The following is a 19824-nucleotide window of genomic DNA, read 5'->3' on the forward strand; positions in this document are numbered from 1 at the left end:
ACCAGTACTGTCACATGGAAAAGCTGTGATTGCTCTTGGCTGAAACCAGGGAAGGATTTGAGTCAAGCTGAGAGAAAGCTGTTTCAGTGCCTCATATTGTCCAGTTTTAAAATGTAGAAGGAGAGACCTTCTCTCCAGCACCACGTGTGTGCTTGAAAACATTACCAGCATGTCAGAGTTGAGCACTTTGGTACTTACCTGAGGTCTGACAGTAGGAAGAGAAGGCACCATTTCCATTGTCGGTCTCCAGACAGTACCCTGTTGCTATAGATGTTACTGGAGCATGTGTAGCTGCTGATCAGRTGCTACACAGGGGACTTCCTGGCAGAACCTGCTGTATTCTAGCATTGTGCCTGTATCTGCTYTTCTGTCTATATATGTTTTACTGTAAGTGTACATTTGGCGTAGTGTAAGTAGTTGGAATTCAGGTTGGAACCAGCAATTGCCTTTTTTGGGGTGGGTGCCCTCACTGGTGTCCAGCTCCTTCTCCCTTCTTTGCGTGTATGCATCCAGACAATTGAATCCTAAATCAGTTTTTCCTAATGGAATAGCTTAAAATAGAAATACAGTAGTATAGTCTAGCTAGGACCCCCCTGAGACTGAGCCTTAAAATCATTTGCTAGAGAAGAGGTTTGAATTTTAACCCCCTGAGACAGAAATGGTGTTTGTATGTTGGGGGTAAGTGTTTGAGGTGTGAGCCTCTGYTTTTAAATGGTAATGCTAGGTGTCTAGCTTCTGGGAAGGGGCTGGCTAACAACTTTGTCAAGGAAGAGCTTTCCTTRTAGCACAACAAAAGGATTATTGTTTCTTGATGGCTTTAGTGATGTTAGTGTGAGGAGGTTTTGGATAGTGTTTCTATGGTACACTCAGTGGAAAGTGATGGTAAATGCCAAATTTTGGAGCTGTAGGCTGGAGAGAGGTGGCCTTAACTTTGTATACAATGGAACTGCAGGATATTGGAGTATATTCCTGAATATTACTCAAACATTGTTGGATATTGCCTGTAGCTTTGTCAGCTGTTGTATATAGCCATCCTCTGATGGAAAAGAAGCAAAAGAAGCTGAAAGTGTAAAGGAGATAACATAAAGTGTCTGGTTGGGAAGAAACCCTTGAAYAAAACTTGCTTCTTCATTTGTCTTCAGCAATAGAACATCCAAAGATGCAGGACTTGACTGATGAGAAAAAGCAGAAATACTCACTTCTTACCTTATTTGTAGGTGTCCTTCCAATAATGGGAGCAGAGCAAGAGGAAGATGCTGAATCTCCCTGGGATTCCGAGGTACTTCTTGTGAAGGACACAAGGGTTTCCATTGCAGGGGGTAGGAGTAATATCCAGAATTAAAATGAGAGCTTGCTTTTGATTTGGACCCTACTGTTGATAAGGCTTATTTCCTCTTTTCCTGCATTTGCCATATAGTCGTAGCTGGACGGCCTTGAAATACTTCTGCTTTAGGCCAGCTGCTGAGTTAGAATTGGGTGAAGTTAGGTCAAGCTAATGGCTTGGRTCTTAGCAATTGGTCTTTGAGTTTGGTTTCTACTATAGTATTGAAACAGTGAAGTTCCTTGCTGCTAAAAATATTGTGACCTTTTCACAGAGGCTGGCAGGATTATTGCTTTTTCACCAGTCAGCTCTAGTCTGATGACCTGGTCAGCCACTGCCTTTRAGGTCCACAACCTAGATGGCCAGCTGCTTCTGAACAGATCCTCTTTAGCTTTTGTAGGTGACTCTGACCTTCCTTAAAGTCATGTTCAACAGAGACACTACACGTGCTGGCCTTGTTTGCCTTTTCAGGTCTTTCTGTCTGTGGCAATGAGCAAGGTCTGTAGCTARGTCCCTCTGGTTCTTCTTGTGAGAAAAAACAACCTCTTCCCATCCTGTTCTTAAAAATACAAGGTTTAAATGTTGTTAGTTTTAAGGTAGTTGTAAGCTCTGCCTTGCTAATCTTTGTTCAACCCAAATGGCTCTTTCAATTGGGAGCAGCACTGTGTTCATTCACCGCTGCAGGATATATGGGAATGTCAATAGGGAATGTCAATACCAACTTGACTGTCAGATATGTAAGTTCAGTACATATATTGGACCACTGCAGACCTGTAGCTGTTGGTTCACAACCTGTATTTTGAGTTACCGTGTTAATTCTCATTTGTGATTGTCCAGTGTGTCAGTGTGGCAGAGTAGTGGCTTGAAGTTTTTGCCCAAGATCTGAAAAAAAMCACTACTGCTATGATTTTCCAATATACTGTGTCTTGATGCATTCTTTCCAAGGGCCTTAAAAGGCGTTTTTGTCTCTCTAATATATGTGATGCCATGCTACATGAATTGGTTTAGCAGGGGCTTTTTGAGTWGAAATTATTTGAAAATGCATTTGTACCAATTCTCATTCATGTGTTTTAGGTTACACAGACGGATTCTGAAGGTCCGAGAAAAATATCTGGTGTGCTGCTCCCAGCTGCAGAGAGACCTGGAGCATGCTCCCAGATTGTTTCAGGGGAAAGTGACAATGGTAACTTCCTGGTGGGCTAATGTTTGTCTGTAAGCATTTATAGACTAAAGTAATGCTCCTCAACATTAAGCACTTGTAGAATAATCATAGTCATAATACTGTTTTATGATCATTCATTACAGCAGACCAGCTTTTGCTTTTGAAATAATCCTTTTAGAAAGCAGGATTCAGCTCCTCAAAAGGGCTAAGTATTTTAATCCTGTTCTGTTAACAAACATGACCTTATTGCTTCACCTAAATTGTCCTAGTTCWGTGATAATAATTTTTTAATCCAAGGTGCATGGTGGGATGTATGCATTGTTCTGTTCTTGTATACAAAGACAAATGGTTCWTGATGGTAAATGGAACATTCAGTATTGTGCTCTTGATGAAAGAATGCTTGTGATTAATACTTAGTTGTAGAAACTACTGATGTTGAATTGAGCAAAAGGTACCCACAATTAAAAATTAACATTTCACAAAACATTTTTCACTTTCAGGCTTTTTGGAGAAACCAAACAATTCACAGGTATGTATTTGTTCGTGTCAGACTGACTACTTATTCTGCTCATTAAATAGTTTGTAGTTCCTTTGAATTTGTTGTTTTATCATCCAATTGTCTTTCATAGCTGAAGACTCCCTTATCTGCTTTGCAAATGAACGAAACTTCTCCTAAAAACAGGCAGCAGAAATCAGGTAATATTTGCCTCATGTGGTTCTGKGTTTAGCTTCATAATTATTTGAGGAGTATTTAATAAGGCATCTTTTTTATGTTTTACAGATCTATTGCAGGAATTTGATTTAGAATATGTGGAGGACATTGAAGGTATTCTTAACASTCTCTTTGTAATATTCTTTCATGGACAGACACATTGTAATTGCAAATCTTTTCCTAATTTTAAATTAATGGTTCTAGCAAGGTGTTCTGGAAGCAGAAGGAGTACTGAAATATGTACATGTTTGCTCCTTCCTGTAGTCTACCTTTCCATGATGTAGGCTTCCTCCAGCATACGTGTTGTCATTTCCCCTTTTCAGGCAGTCCTGAACATGGAAGAACATTGTTGCCTTTTCCCTCGTTCTGTGCTGATTATACAGAAATTGTAAGATGGATTAAACACTATGTGAAATACCTCTTATGGTCTCCAAAGATCATAAAATCTTATTTGAAKACTTCATACTCAACATAGCTGCTGTTCAAAACTTCATGGATGAGCAGGACTAAAAAGGAGTTTGGGTTGCTTTTGATTACAGCAGTCTTGGTAGTGATAACTTAGGACACTCTCCAGAGTAATTTCTGTGGTGTTGCCTATAAATATTCCTCAACCACATGTATCTGTTTTTGTTGTTGGTTGGAGCCTTCATCTGCACCAGCAAACAGCTTGGTATTGGGATGTCTGTTAGCATGAGTAAAGTCTAAAGCTCCTTTGTGAYGTTGAAAATCAAGGAAAATGGGAAAATGCCTGTGTTCCTTATCAAACACTATCCTTAGATAATCCCTAATTATTGCTGTTATTAGTATTTATCAGACTACCTGAAATGCATCAGAGTTATCAAGAGAACATCACAACAATCCTGTGAAATAAGTGCTGTCAACCCACTGATGACTGTTGTGTGCTGTGAAATGCCTTGTGCTGAAATACCCAACAATCAAATCTACAAAAAAACCCAGAAATTTTACCCAGCAGTGAGGTGGAAGGACAAGGTTGTTGCTTYACACTGTAACTTGGGGTTAGGGCTGACCTGTGTAGATCTGTATGACTGACTGAGGAGCTCAGGCTCCCAGCTGAGACATAAAGTTGTAGCTCTGAGTTTGTATCAAATGTTAAGAACTCCTCAAGAAATGAAGGCTTGCAGAAGTACTCACCTAAAGCAGAAAATGCTGAGAAGTGAGGTTGGCCCTGTGACTCATTAATACTATGTCCTTTTGTATTTTTATGTTGATATCTATTTTTCTCCGTCTAGCTCACTTTTCTTGTAGGAAGGATATTGTGTCCCTCTTTAGCAGTGAAACTTTGTGTAAGAAAAGCTATTGTGTAGAATTCATGGCATTATGGAGCAAGACAGGAGGTGCAGAGTGATGAAGATGAAAAGCCTGCATCTCTTGTTTTTAAATTCTACACTTGAGTTGCTAAGACTTGTTTCTTTCTGAGTATTTGTCACCTGAAAGTGTGCCATGTGCCTTCCTCARGAGCAGTGACAGGGAGCTGCTGCTTCTAGATTGTGTCTGGGATTATCTGGAGTCCAGTTCTCTGGTGTAACAGAGATTCAGGGTAGGCTGCCAGACAGAATGACTGTGTCTGAGAAGCTTGTGACCCCATATTATATAGAAATTCTGAGGGAGGGAAGAGTGGAATCCAGTTTTCAACAGTATGAGCGAAATGTTCAGATCATGGATTATTTCTCAACATTAAACAAGTCTGTCAGGTCCCATCCATGTCTGCTGCAACAGCTGAGGCAGCAGTTTGAAATATTCAGTCCAGATTCATGKCTAGAGAAAGATTTGTTTCATGCATAGAGTAAAGCTGGGGTCTTAAAAGGTTTCAAAGCTGTTATTTTTTTTTCATTATTTTTGTGCATTGCTCATAGGGAAATGGCAGTTGCTGGAGCCGTGTAAGTAGTTACTGTCTGGCATCCAGCGTTTCAAAGAGAGAGATTGAAATAACATACTTCTAAGAAACAGGATTAGTTTATTTGTTACCATTTATAGTGAWTTTCAGGAAATTTCCTTCAGATGCCCTGGAAGAAACCAGTGTACACAGATGCATCTKAAGTCTCTTTTATGGTATTTTTTTTCTCTAAGAGCTCACTAATTAGAGGGGATGCATTATTTTGTGTTCAGATTTTTCTCATAAACGTGCTTCAAGATGCACTCTAAATGTAAATAAGATAACCAGCATTATGTAAATAACCAGCATTAGATCATGCTGGTTATCAAAACATGTGTTTTCTCCCTGTAGGTGAGGAGTGCTCAGGATCTTCTTTTCACATGTCATCAGCTGAAAAAGAAGATGTTAAGGATGCCGTTGAAAACTATGGAGTGTGGGTATGTAACCTCAAATATTTTGAATTAAGAGTCTGAATCAGTCAATTGTATTATACACCATAAAGCAAAGAATTATATATATTACAYACATATAAAGTAAAGAAAACTTACCAGTCAATGAATAATTCTGGAGACTCCTATTGATAAGGGTTGCATTACAGCCTGAAATAAAATAGGATGCAGTCTTCTTATGGTGGGGAAAACACCTTATGTTGGATACTTGCTGTTACACTAACTTGTTTCCAGCTGGTTTGCTTAAATTTTCAGTGTTTTTCCTTTTACTCGGTGCTGGGAAATAGTTCAATCAAATTCTTATTTTTCCCTATGCAAAATGCACATTCAAGTAAAGCAGGAAATTTGTCTATAATATGCTGATTTGTTTGATTAAGTATGCCTGGTTTTCCACTTTGTAAGAGAATAAGAARCAAAAAAAGGTTAAATTTTGTGACMCTCTCAGTGCTTTCCCTGCCCCTGCAAAATACGTTCTTGTTTGGCCGTGTTAGTAAGCGTTGGAAAAGGGTTTTTTTCAGAGGCTGTTCTACAGAGGAATAAGGGAGGCATCCTGTTTGTGTTGGGGCTGCAATGGGAGAGGGCTGGATAGAGGGGTCTGCAGTCTTCTGTAGCACCTCCAGGGACAGTGGAASAAATTACTTCTGCCCTACACCCCGGTACCATGAAAGAGGAACATGCTTAATGTTAACAGGCAGAGCATGAGCTTAGGCCTACTGGAGGATGGTAGTGGTTGGGCAGTGAACTTGGGAATGGAGAGTCTTAGGCAGATGGTAGCTGGCTGAGGTGCTCCCTCCMTGTTCTGAAAGCAGGAATTTTTTCMGAGAGAGAAGGGCCTGGMTAACAAGGAGGGAGAGAGAGGAGYTGGATGGTCTCAGAGCATTGGGAGTAAGGCTGCAGGTTCTGTATGGAAGGAAGCATACGTGGAAGGGACATTTTGGGAGAGGTGTGACACATGATTGAAACACTCAGAGCTGTTGAGGAGCAGGGCATGGGGTTCAGGGACATGAGGAGACTGGGTGGGGTTGAGTGAGGCATGGTATGGTTTTCACACAAGTGTGGTTTCCTGAATTTTGGGATGAGGGAAGGAATGGAGAGRTTGCCCTAATAAATGCTTTTCTTCGGTGCTTGGAATGGAATTTAACATTTTTGCATCTTGAGTGAAGAAATAGGCCCGGTTCTCTATGTGGTGCAGAGTAAAAAGTTTGTCATGTTCATTAAMAGTGTGTTAGCTTAGCTGGCTGGGGATTGTAAAATTGCAGAGAGTAGAAAAGAGTGGATGAAGAAGGGTGAGAAAACATTGGCAGTTTCAAGGAAAAATTGTATTAAAGCGATAAAACATGAAAAAATAAATTCCTTCCTAACAAAGATCACCAGTTAGAGAAAGCAGGCAGGCTTATAGGTAAAAGCAACCCTAATGTCTAGATAATTCCAATCCTAGAAAAACTGTTGTGTCTAGTAAGTCCTAGTAGTTAGTAATTTCTTTRTTTTTAAGAAAAAGGTGATTCAATGAGCCTTTTATTTAGAATCCCTTGATTTGTATTATTTTTTGCTTTCAAAATATCTTGATGCTGTTATTTATGTTATATGATAGGCTGAGTTTGCAACAGAAATTACCCAGATTAACTGTGCTTCCTTTTTCTTGATAATCTTCTCGTCTGTACCTGTTTACTTAAGGATAAATACATTTTAGAAAGTACCAGCTTGATAGAAAAAACAGCACATGAAAATGAGACTGACAAAGCAGAAATTGCACATCAGGAAASCCTAACAGAAAATGAGGAATCACACAGTGCTCACAAGGAGTTAAGTCTAAAACCTTGGGAAGAAAGATATGAAAGAATGTGGGTTGAAAATGAGAAAAGGGAATTGAAAACAAATTTTAAAAACATTACAGCAGAGYTGAAGCAGTTGTTTGGTGAAGATGAAGCTGGGAAAACTGTTTCCCTTGTGGAAGAAATACCAGAAGATGGCTTTGGCGAAGAATTGAAAAGTTGTCACAATATTTCATCTCCTGTGACAGAATCAAGTAATAAGTTAGAAAGCAAAGGTGAATTTGGAGATATTAAACTAGGTGGAAAAGTACCCAAAATGGAAATTGTATTTCCAAGTCTTTGTGTTCTTCCTGATCAAAATATCTTAAAGACAAATGTAGAAGATACCTCGAATACAGATGAAGAGGCTGGCATTAACTRTATAAAAAATGAAAAGGTTTCTCTAGCAAAAGGAGAGAAAAAGAAAATGTCTACCATGGAAACAGAAGAGAATGATAATGGAAATGGTAAAAATGCAGAGGAAGGTCCTGCTTATTCCCTGAGACATAGCTTAAAATCAAGTATTTTGGGTGACAYTTCTAATATTCTTCCTAAAATAACACCAGTTTGTACAAGTGATGAAAATGCACRTTCTGTAACAGAAAGGAAACCTAAAAAAGGTTCTGGATTTAATGATGATATTCCCAGGGACTGCCTTACCAACAATAATATAGGAGAAACAGAAACTGAAAGTCTTTTCRCTACTGCTCAGGAATCGTGTGGCATGCCTGAGAGGAGTCTTGATGAAGAACTAGAACGAGATATGGAGAGATTTAAGAGTAAGGTAGGAATGCTGCAAACAGTATTCCTGGCTTTGGAGAAAGAGAAGGTGCAGCTGCAAAAAGAGGTAGTTCACCTGCTACTCCTTATTCTTTAGTCTTTCTCCGTATCAATGGTCCTGTTCACTTCAGCTATTAATCATTAAATGAAGATGCTTTGTGCAAATTGGTTGTTTTAATAAAAATGCAATACTTGYAGATAAAGACAGCAGTGGAGAGTTGTCCTTTTCCCCCTTTTTCAGAAATCACAGAATGCACTGTGGTTCCAGTTTAACAGTGTGTGGCATTCAGTTCCGGTGTAAGTTGTCACTTCATTGACATAAAAAGAAGTGCACRCAATTAAATTAGTTCTGATTCTAAAACAAAGAATGAAAATAGCTTCTGAACAGGGTCTTGACTGAACTTTTCATTTGYGGTGATTTCTGCATGGTGTGTCTTCATTGTCCTTCACTGTTTGCTGTGAGTGAAACTGTTTCTGCTGGTGGGCTTGGAATCTTCTTCCCTGCCGCCCTACCCACTCTCCATGGAGGAATCAGTAACCAAGCACACTTCCACTTGATTTTTTTTTTTAATTTCTGTTTTCACAACTAACATTGTGCAGTCCTAACTCAAATTCATCAGCAATGCTTTAGCATTTTTGTTGTTCATGCTTTATAATATGCTGTTGTTTTCTTTCTAAGGATTRTATTGCTGTTACATCATAGAATCATGAGTGAATTCAATGTACTTTCAAGGACAATACACTTTTGTAGTGTAATCTTTGTGAAAATACTTGTCTGGKTTTTTTTTTTTCATTTTACACYTTTTCAGAGGTAAATCCTGAATTASTCAATCTTGGATATTGTGTTTCTCTTTTATGGAAATGCTGATTAATACATGAAACTTAACTTTCTTTTTGTAGGTTGAGAAGGAAAAAAGCAAAGAAAGATGTTTCAAAATGCAGACAATGACAAAACAGGAAAATGCTGACAAATTAAATACACCACCGGGCAGCATTACTAATGAGCAAATGAAAGAAAAGCTTACTCTGCAGAAAAATGACAGTTTGAAAACGGAGGATGAAAACACTACAGAAGAAAAAGTCAACAAGAATTTTTCACCTGAGGAGAGGTCAGAAATTATTAAAATGCCAATGAAAGTGTAAATTAAAGATACTATCTCTAATTCTTATTTATAGTATTACTTGAGTATCTTTTAGGTTGTCTAATATTGTACTAGTTGAAGCAGTTTCCTTAGTGCTGAAAGCCATACTGAGTAGTCCACTGCTTCACAAACATTTAAGAAAAACATGKTTTTTTAGGAAGAGGGAAAAGATAYACCAAATGAATCTCCAAAGTTTGAAGGAGGCATTGATATTTTTATGTACTCCTAAGCAGGAGTGGTTTTCTGTCTGTCCATCAAAAGAATCTCTGCTCCTAATACTTCCTSTAATGTGGATATAAGATACTGCCTGAATCTAGTTCAGGTTCCACATTCCCCCTTAATTCCTAGGGCAAGGTTTTTTAAGTGCATTTAAATACTCCAAAATCTGTGGAGTTGTCAGGGTTTTATCAGAGATCGTTTTCTGGACATCATCTTAAGTATGTCAGTTTCAAAGAAATATTTTCTGTRAAGTTACTCAATCGGTGATTTTCTTCTCTTTCTGTTTAATATAGTGAATTTGCCCTAAATCCCAAAGTTGCAAAGAAAAATAAAGGACAGGCTTCAAAGCAGAAGGCTAATCAGCAGATGAGCTCTTCCAGTGGGAATCATTTTCAAGTACTGGATCATAGCACTTCCAGTGAAACATCTCAAGAGGAAAGAAGGTACAGAATTTAAGGAATGTGATAAGTAAAACTTACTTAATGATAAAAATTGACCTAAAGTTGAAGGTAACTTTTTGTAAACCTGATGTGCACAGTGGTTTTTATTGCTTCATGTGACAATAAGATCTTATGCCTTTTGCGTTCCAAAATACTTTTTTGCTTAACATGCTTTGARCATCCTTGCCAAATTCATTATAAGGACAATGTGCACAAGTGCTGAAAAATTACCTGAAGGTCAGTGTATATGTAAACATATATTTTATATTTTTAAAAAAGGAGAGGGAGAAACTTACACCAGAACTAAGTTGCTATTTAATCACARGCATCTTCGGATTTGGTGTTTTCTYTTTGTTTTTATTTCTTTGATTGTATGTCTTCCTGATTTCTTGCCTGCATCAAACTTAACTGTATAGGGGGCAAAATGAGAAACAGAAGTTGTTGACAGAGTTCAAGGACTGTTCAGCAATAGCTAAAACACTGGTGTGTTTTCAACACTGTTTTGGTCAGAAATCTAACACACACCATTGTAAGGGTTGTTCTGAAGAAAACTTAACTCCATCCAAGTCAGCCTAGGCACACTAGAGAATCCAAACTTATGGTTCTTTGACCTGTAAGAGAAAGACTCTCAATACTGAAGAGAGCTAAACCTCTAGTAATAAACAGGGAATGCACRTGACTATGTATCTGTGTATCTCCATGTCTGTAGCTGTATGATTCCTATAGCTTTGAGTGAACAGTTATTTCAASTATTTGTTTCATACCTTGTGAAAAAAAAATCTTCCAATAATGATGATGGATAATTTTTCTCCAGTATTCACCTACATCTAAAAAAGTTCTTATATTAAATTTTACTTCAATTCCCTTCTGAAACTGGGTTTTCGGAACAACTTTAGATACTGTTCATAATACAAGATAAATATTCCAGAACTGAAATATATTTCTGTTTTCCAGACCTGCAGCAAAAACAGGGAGTGAAAAGAACAAGGTACTGTAAAATTAGTTTCTTGATAAATAGTTTTATCAGCTTATAATTGCTTAGGTGGGATCTATCAGATGTGGACTGTGAATGAGAGAATGAGTCRTTCATGCATTTGTAATATTACATAGTTGAATACTATACAACTTGTGCTAGAAAATACTGTATTGTTTGTAGGTCAGCATGAAAATGGATGTTACTGATGACTTTGATTTAACTCACTCATCTGACTCAACTTCAGAGGATGTCGAACCATCCTCATCCACCTACAGGGAGGCTATGTTGCTCTTAGAACAGCTTACTGTGGATCATACAGGTATGTTCTAAAGTCACTTTTTCCTCAGATGTTGCAAGCTTCTCTTTTAAAACAGGGTTTCTTTGTATGTACTCCTAGGTTTCTGAGTTTATTTATATTTAAGATAACACCTCCCCACTGCCCTATTTTTCACTGACCTGGCTGTATACAGAGCTGTTTCTCACATTTGTTTCCTTTCCTTTGCCTCTGTGGTGGTTTTGACTTCTAAATATATTTTTCTGAGGTGCTACCAACATGGTAGAGAGACTTAGCTGTGCTCTGCAGTGGGTCCGTTGTCTCTGTCTGGCATCTTCTGGCCTCTTCTCACTCCCAATACTAAAGAATTCTTACTACTTGCAGTCTTCCCACTATCAAAACATTACCACCTACACCAAATCAAATAATTTACACATTAGAAAGTATTTGTGCATATGTGCAGCTTTGTCTTTTCTATCTCAAAATAGGTTCTGCTATTTTACTGAAAATTCAAAACATACTTCTTAAATATGAACAAATAATAGAGCATGAAAAAAATCGGTATGCAGCAGTCTGGAGAGAAGTAAAAAAATTGCAAAGTGAAARAGAGGAATCAAAATTAATAGCAGAAGAGACTCAAGATTTGAAATCCCTATTGGCTCATCAAGAAGTGGAATGGAAAAGTGATATCCAAAGCCTTAAGTATGTTACCTTGTGTTCTGATAATCTGTTCTCTTGKCAGTGTTACTGTGTCAGAAGGTGCTGATGATACATGTGATGGATGAGAAGCTTCTTTTGCATTTTGCACTTGTGTATTTTGAATCCCATGGGCAAGTCATGCTATAAAGGAGGACATAATGTCAGGTGAAAAAAGCCCCACCTGGATATTAGCACCATCTAAAGTCATCTGGATGTTGTTTTCACTGTTTTTTTTGTAGCAAGAGAAGAGAACAAGAGAGCTTGTATGGAAGAATGAGATGTACAAGAGGGGATTTATATGAGATGTGTATGTTTTTGTCTTTCAAGTTTCTGTTGTTGTATAATATTGGGAATTCAGGTAACTCCACAGAGTGCAGCTCAGAAGTGTTTAGAGAAGCAAAAAGTGTTTGYTTATTTGAATAGTTAAATTCAGGATTGCCCCATTCTCTGTAATCCTTAGTGAGCCTTCAGTGACATGAGGATTTTGACTACTGTTTACATCACTTCTAACAGGGGTAGGTATTGCCCACCATAGGAAATCCAGCAAGAACAAATGCAAAGCCTAGCTCTTGGGAAGGAAAATCCCCTTGTGATGTCCTGGGRATGGCCCAGCCAGGGAGCTTGCTGAGAAGACCTTGGTGGTCTTGCCAGACAGCAAGATGAACGTGAACCAGTATAATTAATATTTTCATTCTTAATAAATTCTGAAAGCAATGTTAGCCTACATTTATAGAAGCTTTGCTTTTTGTGAAATTACCTTAAAAGTTTTATGTAAAGCTTTTTTCCTGGCAATATAAACGATTGAAATACAAATATTACTATCAGTCTTTTGAACAATTTATTAATGGCTGCTGATACTTGTTTTTGCAGAATTTTTGAAGCAGATTTTCAATTGCCAGCTCTGTCCTTATCCTTAAGAATACTGTTCTTTTTAGTTGTTGACTGGTGCAAGGATGTGTGAAGAAAATACTCAAAATAATTGTGAAACACAAAACTGCTTTTTTTTGGGGTACTGTAGACATACCATGGACCTTTTCTTACTGTGTTGGTGCTTATTGCTGCTTGTTTCAGTTGGTAAAGAAGTTGATATTCCTTAAGGGTTTCTCTTAGATGATCTTCAAAATCAAATTGCTTTTCTTTGTTCCAGATACAGGTCATTAGAGGCTTAAAGCTATTTTTAATCACATTAAACTTAAACGCTCTGCATTTCTAAATATATTTTTGAAAATGAGCATCATTCCTAAGTAAACAGAAACTTTTTGCTTTGCCTGTGTCATCAGTTGTTTAAGACTGTTGCTTAAGACAAAAGGCTTGCTAAAAAATTGGTAGGTCTGCCAGAGAGATATGTGATGTACTACTTCATCAGCATTACTGAATCCGTTATATGCAGGCAATGCACATCATGTTAAGAAAATGTATATTAATCACAGTTGGAAATTAATTTTGCTTTGATTGATGACAAACTCCTTTTGATTGAAGTGTCTGTAATATCCAAGATGACTTCTTTAAAAGTAACAGAAATGTGTGTACTACTGTATGTTTACCTATATAAACTTACAAGTGATAAAAGACTCAGTGGTTTATTTCTATATCTTGTAAAACTGATACCATAGATAATGGAATGAAGTTAAAATTCTTAAAAAAGTTAAAAATTGAAGTAAAAATATAAAATCTGAAAATACATAACRTTTGTAGGGTTTGAGTTAATTCTGCAAGTTCATGATGTGGAATATCTGAACTCAACTGTTCTGTTAAATCCCAGATTTACTTTGAAACAAGAAGAAGAAAAGAGGCTCAGAGTAGAAACGCTRTATGAGAAAACAAGAGAAAAACTCAGAAGGAAAGAAGAGCAATATTGTAAAGAGATGGAGGAGAAACAGCAACTTGAGTTACAATCAAGGAATTTAGAAATGGAGTTAGTAACACTGAGAAAGCTCTTCAAACAGGTATATTTTACAATGACTTAAACACTTGTCTTCTTATTTTCTACTTCTTTTTACTTGGCATTGTATTTCAGTATGTCTAAAGAGGAGGTACTTTGATCATGGAAGGTGGAACGGGCATTGGATAACTACTGCCAGATTTTGCGAACAGTTGGTTTTCAAGTAGTCTGTTCCTTTTTTTTTTCGTTTCTGGCAAAGCCTGACTTCAAGTTTTTCTAAGTTACTACAAAGCATTCAGTATTTCTTCTTAGTTTTTCAGAAGAAAATCAAAATTTATAGATGGATTATCATAAGAGAGGAAAGCAAAAATACTTACAAGAATAAAAGGGAAAGTGGGAAGATATTGCTAGCTCTGATTTTTCTGAAGGTGCAAGTAGTTTATTTGTACTATTGTAGGTCGAAGATGAGCGTGATGAAACACAGAGACAGCTCTCTCAGGAAAARAGTGCCAGAGCCCTGCAAGAAGGCATTTTGAACAACCATCTTTGGAGACAAAAGGAACTAGAAGAAGAGACAAGAAGGACTATAGGAAAAAGTTCAGATGTAAGCACAATTTTTTTCTAATTAATTAAATTTCACCATGTTTGTTCTGAAGTCATAATGAAGTTTTTATATTTTTTTTCTACTTTTTGATGGATTATTTACAGTTTTCCAGTGTTGTTTTACTGTGCTAACACCTCTTCTGTTTTCTCATATCTTTAAAAGTTCTGGAAAGCAGTATCAGTGCTGTATGTACTTGAACTGTATGTAAAGTAGAACAGTRAAAGAAAACACTACTTACGGCATTTTTGAAACTGTCGTGTTTTTCTTTTCCTCAACATTTTATCATCACTTTTTAAGGTTTCTAGCAGTGTAACACCTAGCTACCTATATCCAGACTGACCAGGAAGGAAGTTGTTTGACACTCACTCTGTGTTCCCATTACCTGGGKTTTTTTAAATTACGTATTCTCTTTTCATTCTTCAAGTAACTAAATTTGATGTTCTTTTCCACCTYCGCATATTAAAGTTTTATGGAGGAAGATCAGCAATGGTACTAGTTAGAATAATGGAAGGAGAATAACCAGTCATAAACACAGTATTTAAAAAAATAATGTTGAAAAATTTAATGAAATTACTGAGAATGTGAAATTCTGGGACGAATTTGTTCTTGGCTGTGCTGCCCAATAAATGTAGGGTGAATATGTTTACATGGAAAAAATTTGTATCATGAACAGGCACTGTACAGGACTCTTGCATTCCAGGAATGATTCAGCTGTATAGCTAACTTTCAGTAATGCTAAAAAAAGTGCCAAAATGCATATAAAAAGGAAAATACCCTTTTTGCCCTTGGTAGACTGAAATTTTATCAGATTGGTAACACAGCTAAATTAACCTAAAAGGAAATATTTTATATGCACACACAAGAAAGCACTGTCATTTTAAAACCYTTATATCGGAGATATTTTAAATAATTATTTAGTTGCTGGTTTAAGGAAAAAAGACATTGCATGTTTGACATGTTTATTTATGGATACATTACACTTTGATTCTGTGCATGCATTTYACATGTGCGCTGGTTCATAGAGTAACTTATCTCTTACTTGAAACTTCACTCTCATCTTTGAAGTCAGGTTGCATTGTTAGAAATGTTAAAATGTGATTTAATGCTGAAGTGGTTTTRTAGGTTTATTTCCTAACTGCATATTTGCTTATGTTCCTTGTCATTCAGGAATCCGACACTGAGAGAGAAAAGGATCTGTTGTACAAAAATCAGTTACTGCAAGATGAGATTRCTATGCTAAGATTAGAACTTGATCAAATGAGACTTAGGCACCAGGAGGAAGAAGGAAARTATTTAGAGGAAAATGAGACCTTGAAAGAAAAAAATGAAGATCTCAAAAAGGAACTGAAACTGAATGAGGAAACCTTAACACAAACAGTTTTTCAGTACAATGGACAATTGAACTTACTAAAGACAGAATCCGCAATGCTAACTTCCAAACTTGAGCAGGCAAAAGAAAGCAAAGACAGACTGGAGACAGAAATCGAATCATTTCGTTCCCGTTTGAACTCTACTGTTCAAGAGCTTGAACGTCATCAGTCATCAAAAAGTGATGTCGAACGAACATTTCAGAGAGAACGYGATGAATGGCTTCGCTTGCAGGACAAGCTCCATCATGACCTCTCCGATGTGCGAGAAGCCAACAAGAGCTTGTCTCAGCAGCTGAGTAAAGCTGAAAGCAAAGCTAATAGTYTAGAAAATGAGCTTCACCAGTTGAAACAAACTCTCAGAGAAAAAACATTGCATTTAGAAATGACACAAAAAGAATTAAGTCAAACCCAGTGTCAGGCAAAGGAATACGATCATGCTCGACAACTTGAGAAAGATCAAGTTAACAAACTTACAATAAAGCAGGAATCCATGCAGGAGCGATTGGCCCAGCTCCAGAGTGAAAACCTTTTGCTCCGTCAGCAACTGGAAGATCTCCAGAATAAGGGGATCATCAAAGAAAAAGTAGTGAATGATGTGCAGGATCGGTTCAATGAWATTTTCAACAAACTCAGAGCTGATACTGAAAAGCAGATTTACCTAGTGGAAGAAAGAAACAAGGAATTAAATGCCAAGTGTATTGATTTAAGAGAGCAAGTCTTCAAATATGAGACTGACAAAATAGAGAGAGAGGTAAARTACGGACTTAGAGCAATTTAAAGTTTTCYACYTCTTGAAATTATTTTGTGTTTCTAAAGTGTACCAGGTGTAACTATATGCATGGGACCAGATAGTGATGATTTGTTTTTGTCTTGAAATTGTGGAAGGTTTTGGTAAATGGGATGTTGCTGCTCAGATCTGAGCAAAGAGCAGAAAAATGGTATCCAAGTCTCTGCTTTGATCAAGAAAGGTGGTTTTTCTCTATAACTTTTTTCATCTGTCAGTCATTTTAATCTGAGAGTTGCTGTGTGTTCTTCACACCAAAACAATGGGTTCTCTTGGAAAATACTACCTCTATATAACTGAATGAACTCTCCAGATGTTAATAAACCTAATAACCTAATATGTCAGTATAAAGGCAGTTGTTGTTCTAAAACATACTCATTAAGACAGCTGTAAGAGGATGTGATTCAGCATATACTTAGAATATATTTTAAAAGAGCTTTTAGATGCAYGTATTCATTTAATTATATTTGTAAAATGTAAAAATAGAACAAAGAATGATGTGATACCAAGTCCTGCCTTTGGTCAACAAAGTAGGATCTGCAGTCAGACTATGGTTCTTGCATTACAACAGATTTCTTTGGATTGTGTTAGAAAAATTCACTTGTGTGCTTATGCATGGTTTCAGGAAGAACAGTACTTGGGTCTTTTTTGTGTATTAGGAAATTGAAATCCTCAATGAACAGCTGCTGAGAGTTTGGGAGTGCTCAGCTGAGAAAAATGGTGAGATGATTGTGCATATGCCTGCAGGTGACAGACAATTTCACTTGAGTTCAATTCAAAGACAGGTCTAATTGTAAAATCAAATAAGTCAGAGTAAAGGCATTTTTTATGTTCTTACAACTTTATTTATGCTCATTCAATTATTTCATTAGGGCATGATCAGACAGCTGCAGCAGGAGCTTGCTGATGCTCTTAAAAAGCAATCTATGTCAGAAGCTTCACTGGAAGTTACTACACGGTACCGCAGTGACCTGGAGGARGACAAGATGCGTTTGCAGAAGGAAATGGAAAAGATTAAAACCAAGGTACATAATTTCTGTAGTTATATGAATAAATCTTAGGGTGCCTATTTAAAAGTAGGATTGGACGTTGTCCTAAAACTCTGGGAAAAAAGTTCAGCAGGATAGATTTAATGATATCAATTGCTTTGTTTTATAAACTCAGTGTCCATGTCTTTGACATGCAGACATTATGCCCTTACTTGGACAAATTTTTTCATTTGCAAAGGTGTGTCTGAGGCTTGTTGCCTTTGGTTTTGCGAAGCAGATTGTCTGATTTCTGAAGAACAGCAGAAGTACTGGACTGCTGTGTTTGCACATCTTTTTGCTGTCCTGCTTTCCCACTGCCCCCACTCCCCCACCATGCCCTGTCACCAGGTAACATGTCTGAATGCTTTTGTCATTTATTCTGCATTTTTGTCCCTGCTGTTACTTGGTGTCCTTATATGGTTTTCCTGCAAGGGAAGTATAAGCTATTTCTGAGTCAGGGACCACCKTTCACTGTGTTTTTCCAGGAACTGAGGTATAGAGGCCTTGGAGTTCTWAAAGAAAAATAATTTTAAATCTGATACTTATGACGGATTTGTGRAGTCACTGCAGATGGATGAACTTCTTAATTCATGTTTTTATGGAGGAGCAAATAAATGAGTACAAAGAGCATTCTAAGTCACCAAAAGAGTCTGAGGGGCAGTGTTGGTATTTGGAGCATAGGAAATTTGGGGAGGGATRGGAGACGCCASTGYAGAAGATGAGGAAGTAACACAGCTTGTGTTCATTCACTTGTAGAAGCAAAGCTCTRAAGGTATTTGCAGTGATTACAGTTCTTTGGGCAGAGGGTRTGCRCAGATATCCAGCASGTGAATCCTTGGGCAGCAGCTGACTCCTCTGTATAAAAGGCTCACCTCATGACTGTGCATTCTTACTGTGATTTTACAGTTGCGGGAGGTGGAAGAAAAGTATCTTCAGTCTGAGCATTGTGTTCGTGACATGAAGACTGCCTTGGATGATAAGGAAAGAGAAGCAACAGCTTCTGCCCAGAAACTGCAGGACCACCTGTTGGCATCTTCTGAGACTAACACTACTATAAAACAACTGGAAGAACACGTGCAACAGTAAGAGAACCACACAGTGGGGTGAGGTGTCTGTCGCTTACAGGGATTGGGTGGAAGCCACAAGATAGAGAGATAGCCTTGTTGCATCACAGCAAAATACTGCAGTTTTGAAGGATGTCTTGGTTTTGATTATTTCACACAGTTCTTTTGGAGTTGGTGCTCTGGCAGATATTTATAGTAAGAACTATATTTCTTTTTAAGCCTTGAAATTGAAAACACCAGATTGGAAGCAACAGTCCAACAACAAAACAATAGGATTGAAGCCCTACAGAGAGACCTGCAAGCTTCTGCCTCAGTAAGCTGGTCATAAATTTCTCTTTCACCCTCAGGTGACTCCTGAGCCTAGTGACCTATTTCTGTGGGGAAATTTTTAGGTGAGGTTTTCCTGGAGAGCCAAGGGGGAGCTCAGTTCCTGCATTTTTCTGAATAGAGGCTGCTCAGAAAGCAGCCTGATCTACTTTCCAGCCATCTGGTTTTGGGAGTTTTCCTGCGCTATAGCAAATCAAACATAACACTCTTAAAAGGTAAGGATTTGACAGCAGTATACCAGCAATACACTACTGTGTGCTTTAGACCCTTTCATAACATCAGATGCTTCTTTGGGGACTATGATGTGGTTCATTTAAGGTATTCATTAAGTTAACTTGTGGAAATTCCACAGGGTATATTGATGACAAGTCCTTTGTGCTGGAGACCTGTCTGACATCATCAGACTGAAACAAAAATTATATTTCCCAGAGCTTTTGCTGGGCAGAATTGCTTTTCCTTAAGCTACTTGCAGTGTGTCTGTTCTCATGAAACAGTGAAGAGGACTGCCTGTGGTATCTGGTGGCTCAGAGTGAGCCTTGAAATTTCCCACTGCTTCTACACAATGGTTGATTTTAGCTCAGATAAGGTGCTTATATCTGTGACCTGAATTAAGTGATTTTTTGGTGTTTTTTGTATTGTAGCCAGTGAACTAGGGTTCTTGTTATGATTGTAGCTGTCAGTTATAGCTGAAGATATTTTGAAAATCAYTACATGTGATAGTTGAACTTTGGGCTATACTGATACTGTCAAGAGAWGTGGGAAGGCAGTCACAAATCCTTCTGCTTTGATTAATAGGGTATGATTTTCAAGTGTACGGGGGAGGGGATGAGAAAAGCTACCCTGCCTCTTTTCATCGAAGATACTTTATATTCCACATGGTCTTCTC

General features: G+C 37.6%; 1 protein-coding gene across 2 annotated transcripts in view; it reads left to right on the plus strand.

Annotated features, from left to right (window-relative positions):
* Window positions 1-19824, plus strand: part of LOC130589225 (ankyrin repeat domain-containing protein 26-like) — a 49758-nt gene that overhangs the window by 14541 nt on the left and 15393 nt on the right. The window contains exons 12-29 of one of the 2 annotated variants that reach the window (XM_057390470.1): window positions 1218-1279; window positions 2396-2504; window positions 2984-3012; window positions 3113-3179; window positions 3265-3309; window positions 5441-5526; window positions 7213-8196; window positions 9030-9238; window positions 9784-9933; window positions 10885-10918; window positions 11087-11225; window positions 11669-11882; window positions 13642-13825; window positions 14219-14365; window positions 15533-16486; window positions 17392-17544; window positions 18454-18629; window positions 18831-18924. In XM_057390470.1, coding sequence (XP_057246453.1) covers window positions 1218-1279; window positions 2396-2504; window positions 2984-3012; window positions 3113-3179; window positions 3265-3309; window positions 5441-5526; window positions 7213-8196; window positions 9030-9238; window positions 9784-9933; window positions 10885-10918; window positions 11087-11225; window positions 11669-11882; window positions 13642-13825; window positions 14219-14365; window positions 15533-16486; window positions 17392-17544; window positions 18454-18629; window positions 18831-18924 — 3836 coding nt within the window. The remainder of the gene's footprint in view (window positions 1-1217; window positions 1280-2395; window positions 2505-2983; window positions 3013-3112; window positions 3180-3264; window positions 3310-5440; window positions 5527-7212; window positions 8197-9029; window positions 9239-9783; window positions 9934-10884; window positions 10919-11086; window positions 11226-11668; window positions 11883-13641; window positions 13826-14218; window positions 14366-15532; window positions 16487-17391; window positions 17545-18453; window positions 18630-18830; window positions 18925-19824) is intronic. The other variant, XM_057390471.1, reaches the window with a different exon arrangement.

Source organism: Malurus melanocephalus, unplaced genomic scaffold (genome assembly GCF_030028575.1).
Source record: "Malurus melanocephalus ecotype Western Australia unplaced genomic scaffold, MMel_1.1 scaffold_27, whole genome shotgun sequence".
Classification (NCBI taxonomy): Eukaryota; Metazoa; Chordata; class Aves; order Passeriformes; family Maluridae; genus Malurus; species Malurus melanocephalus.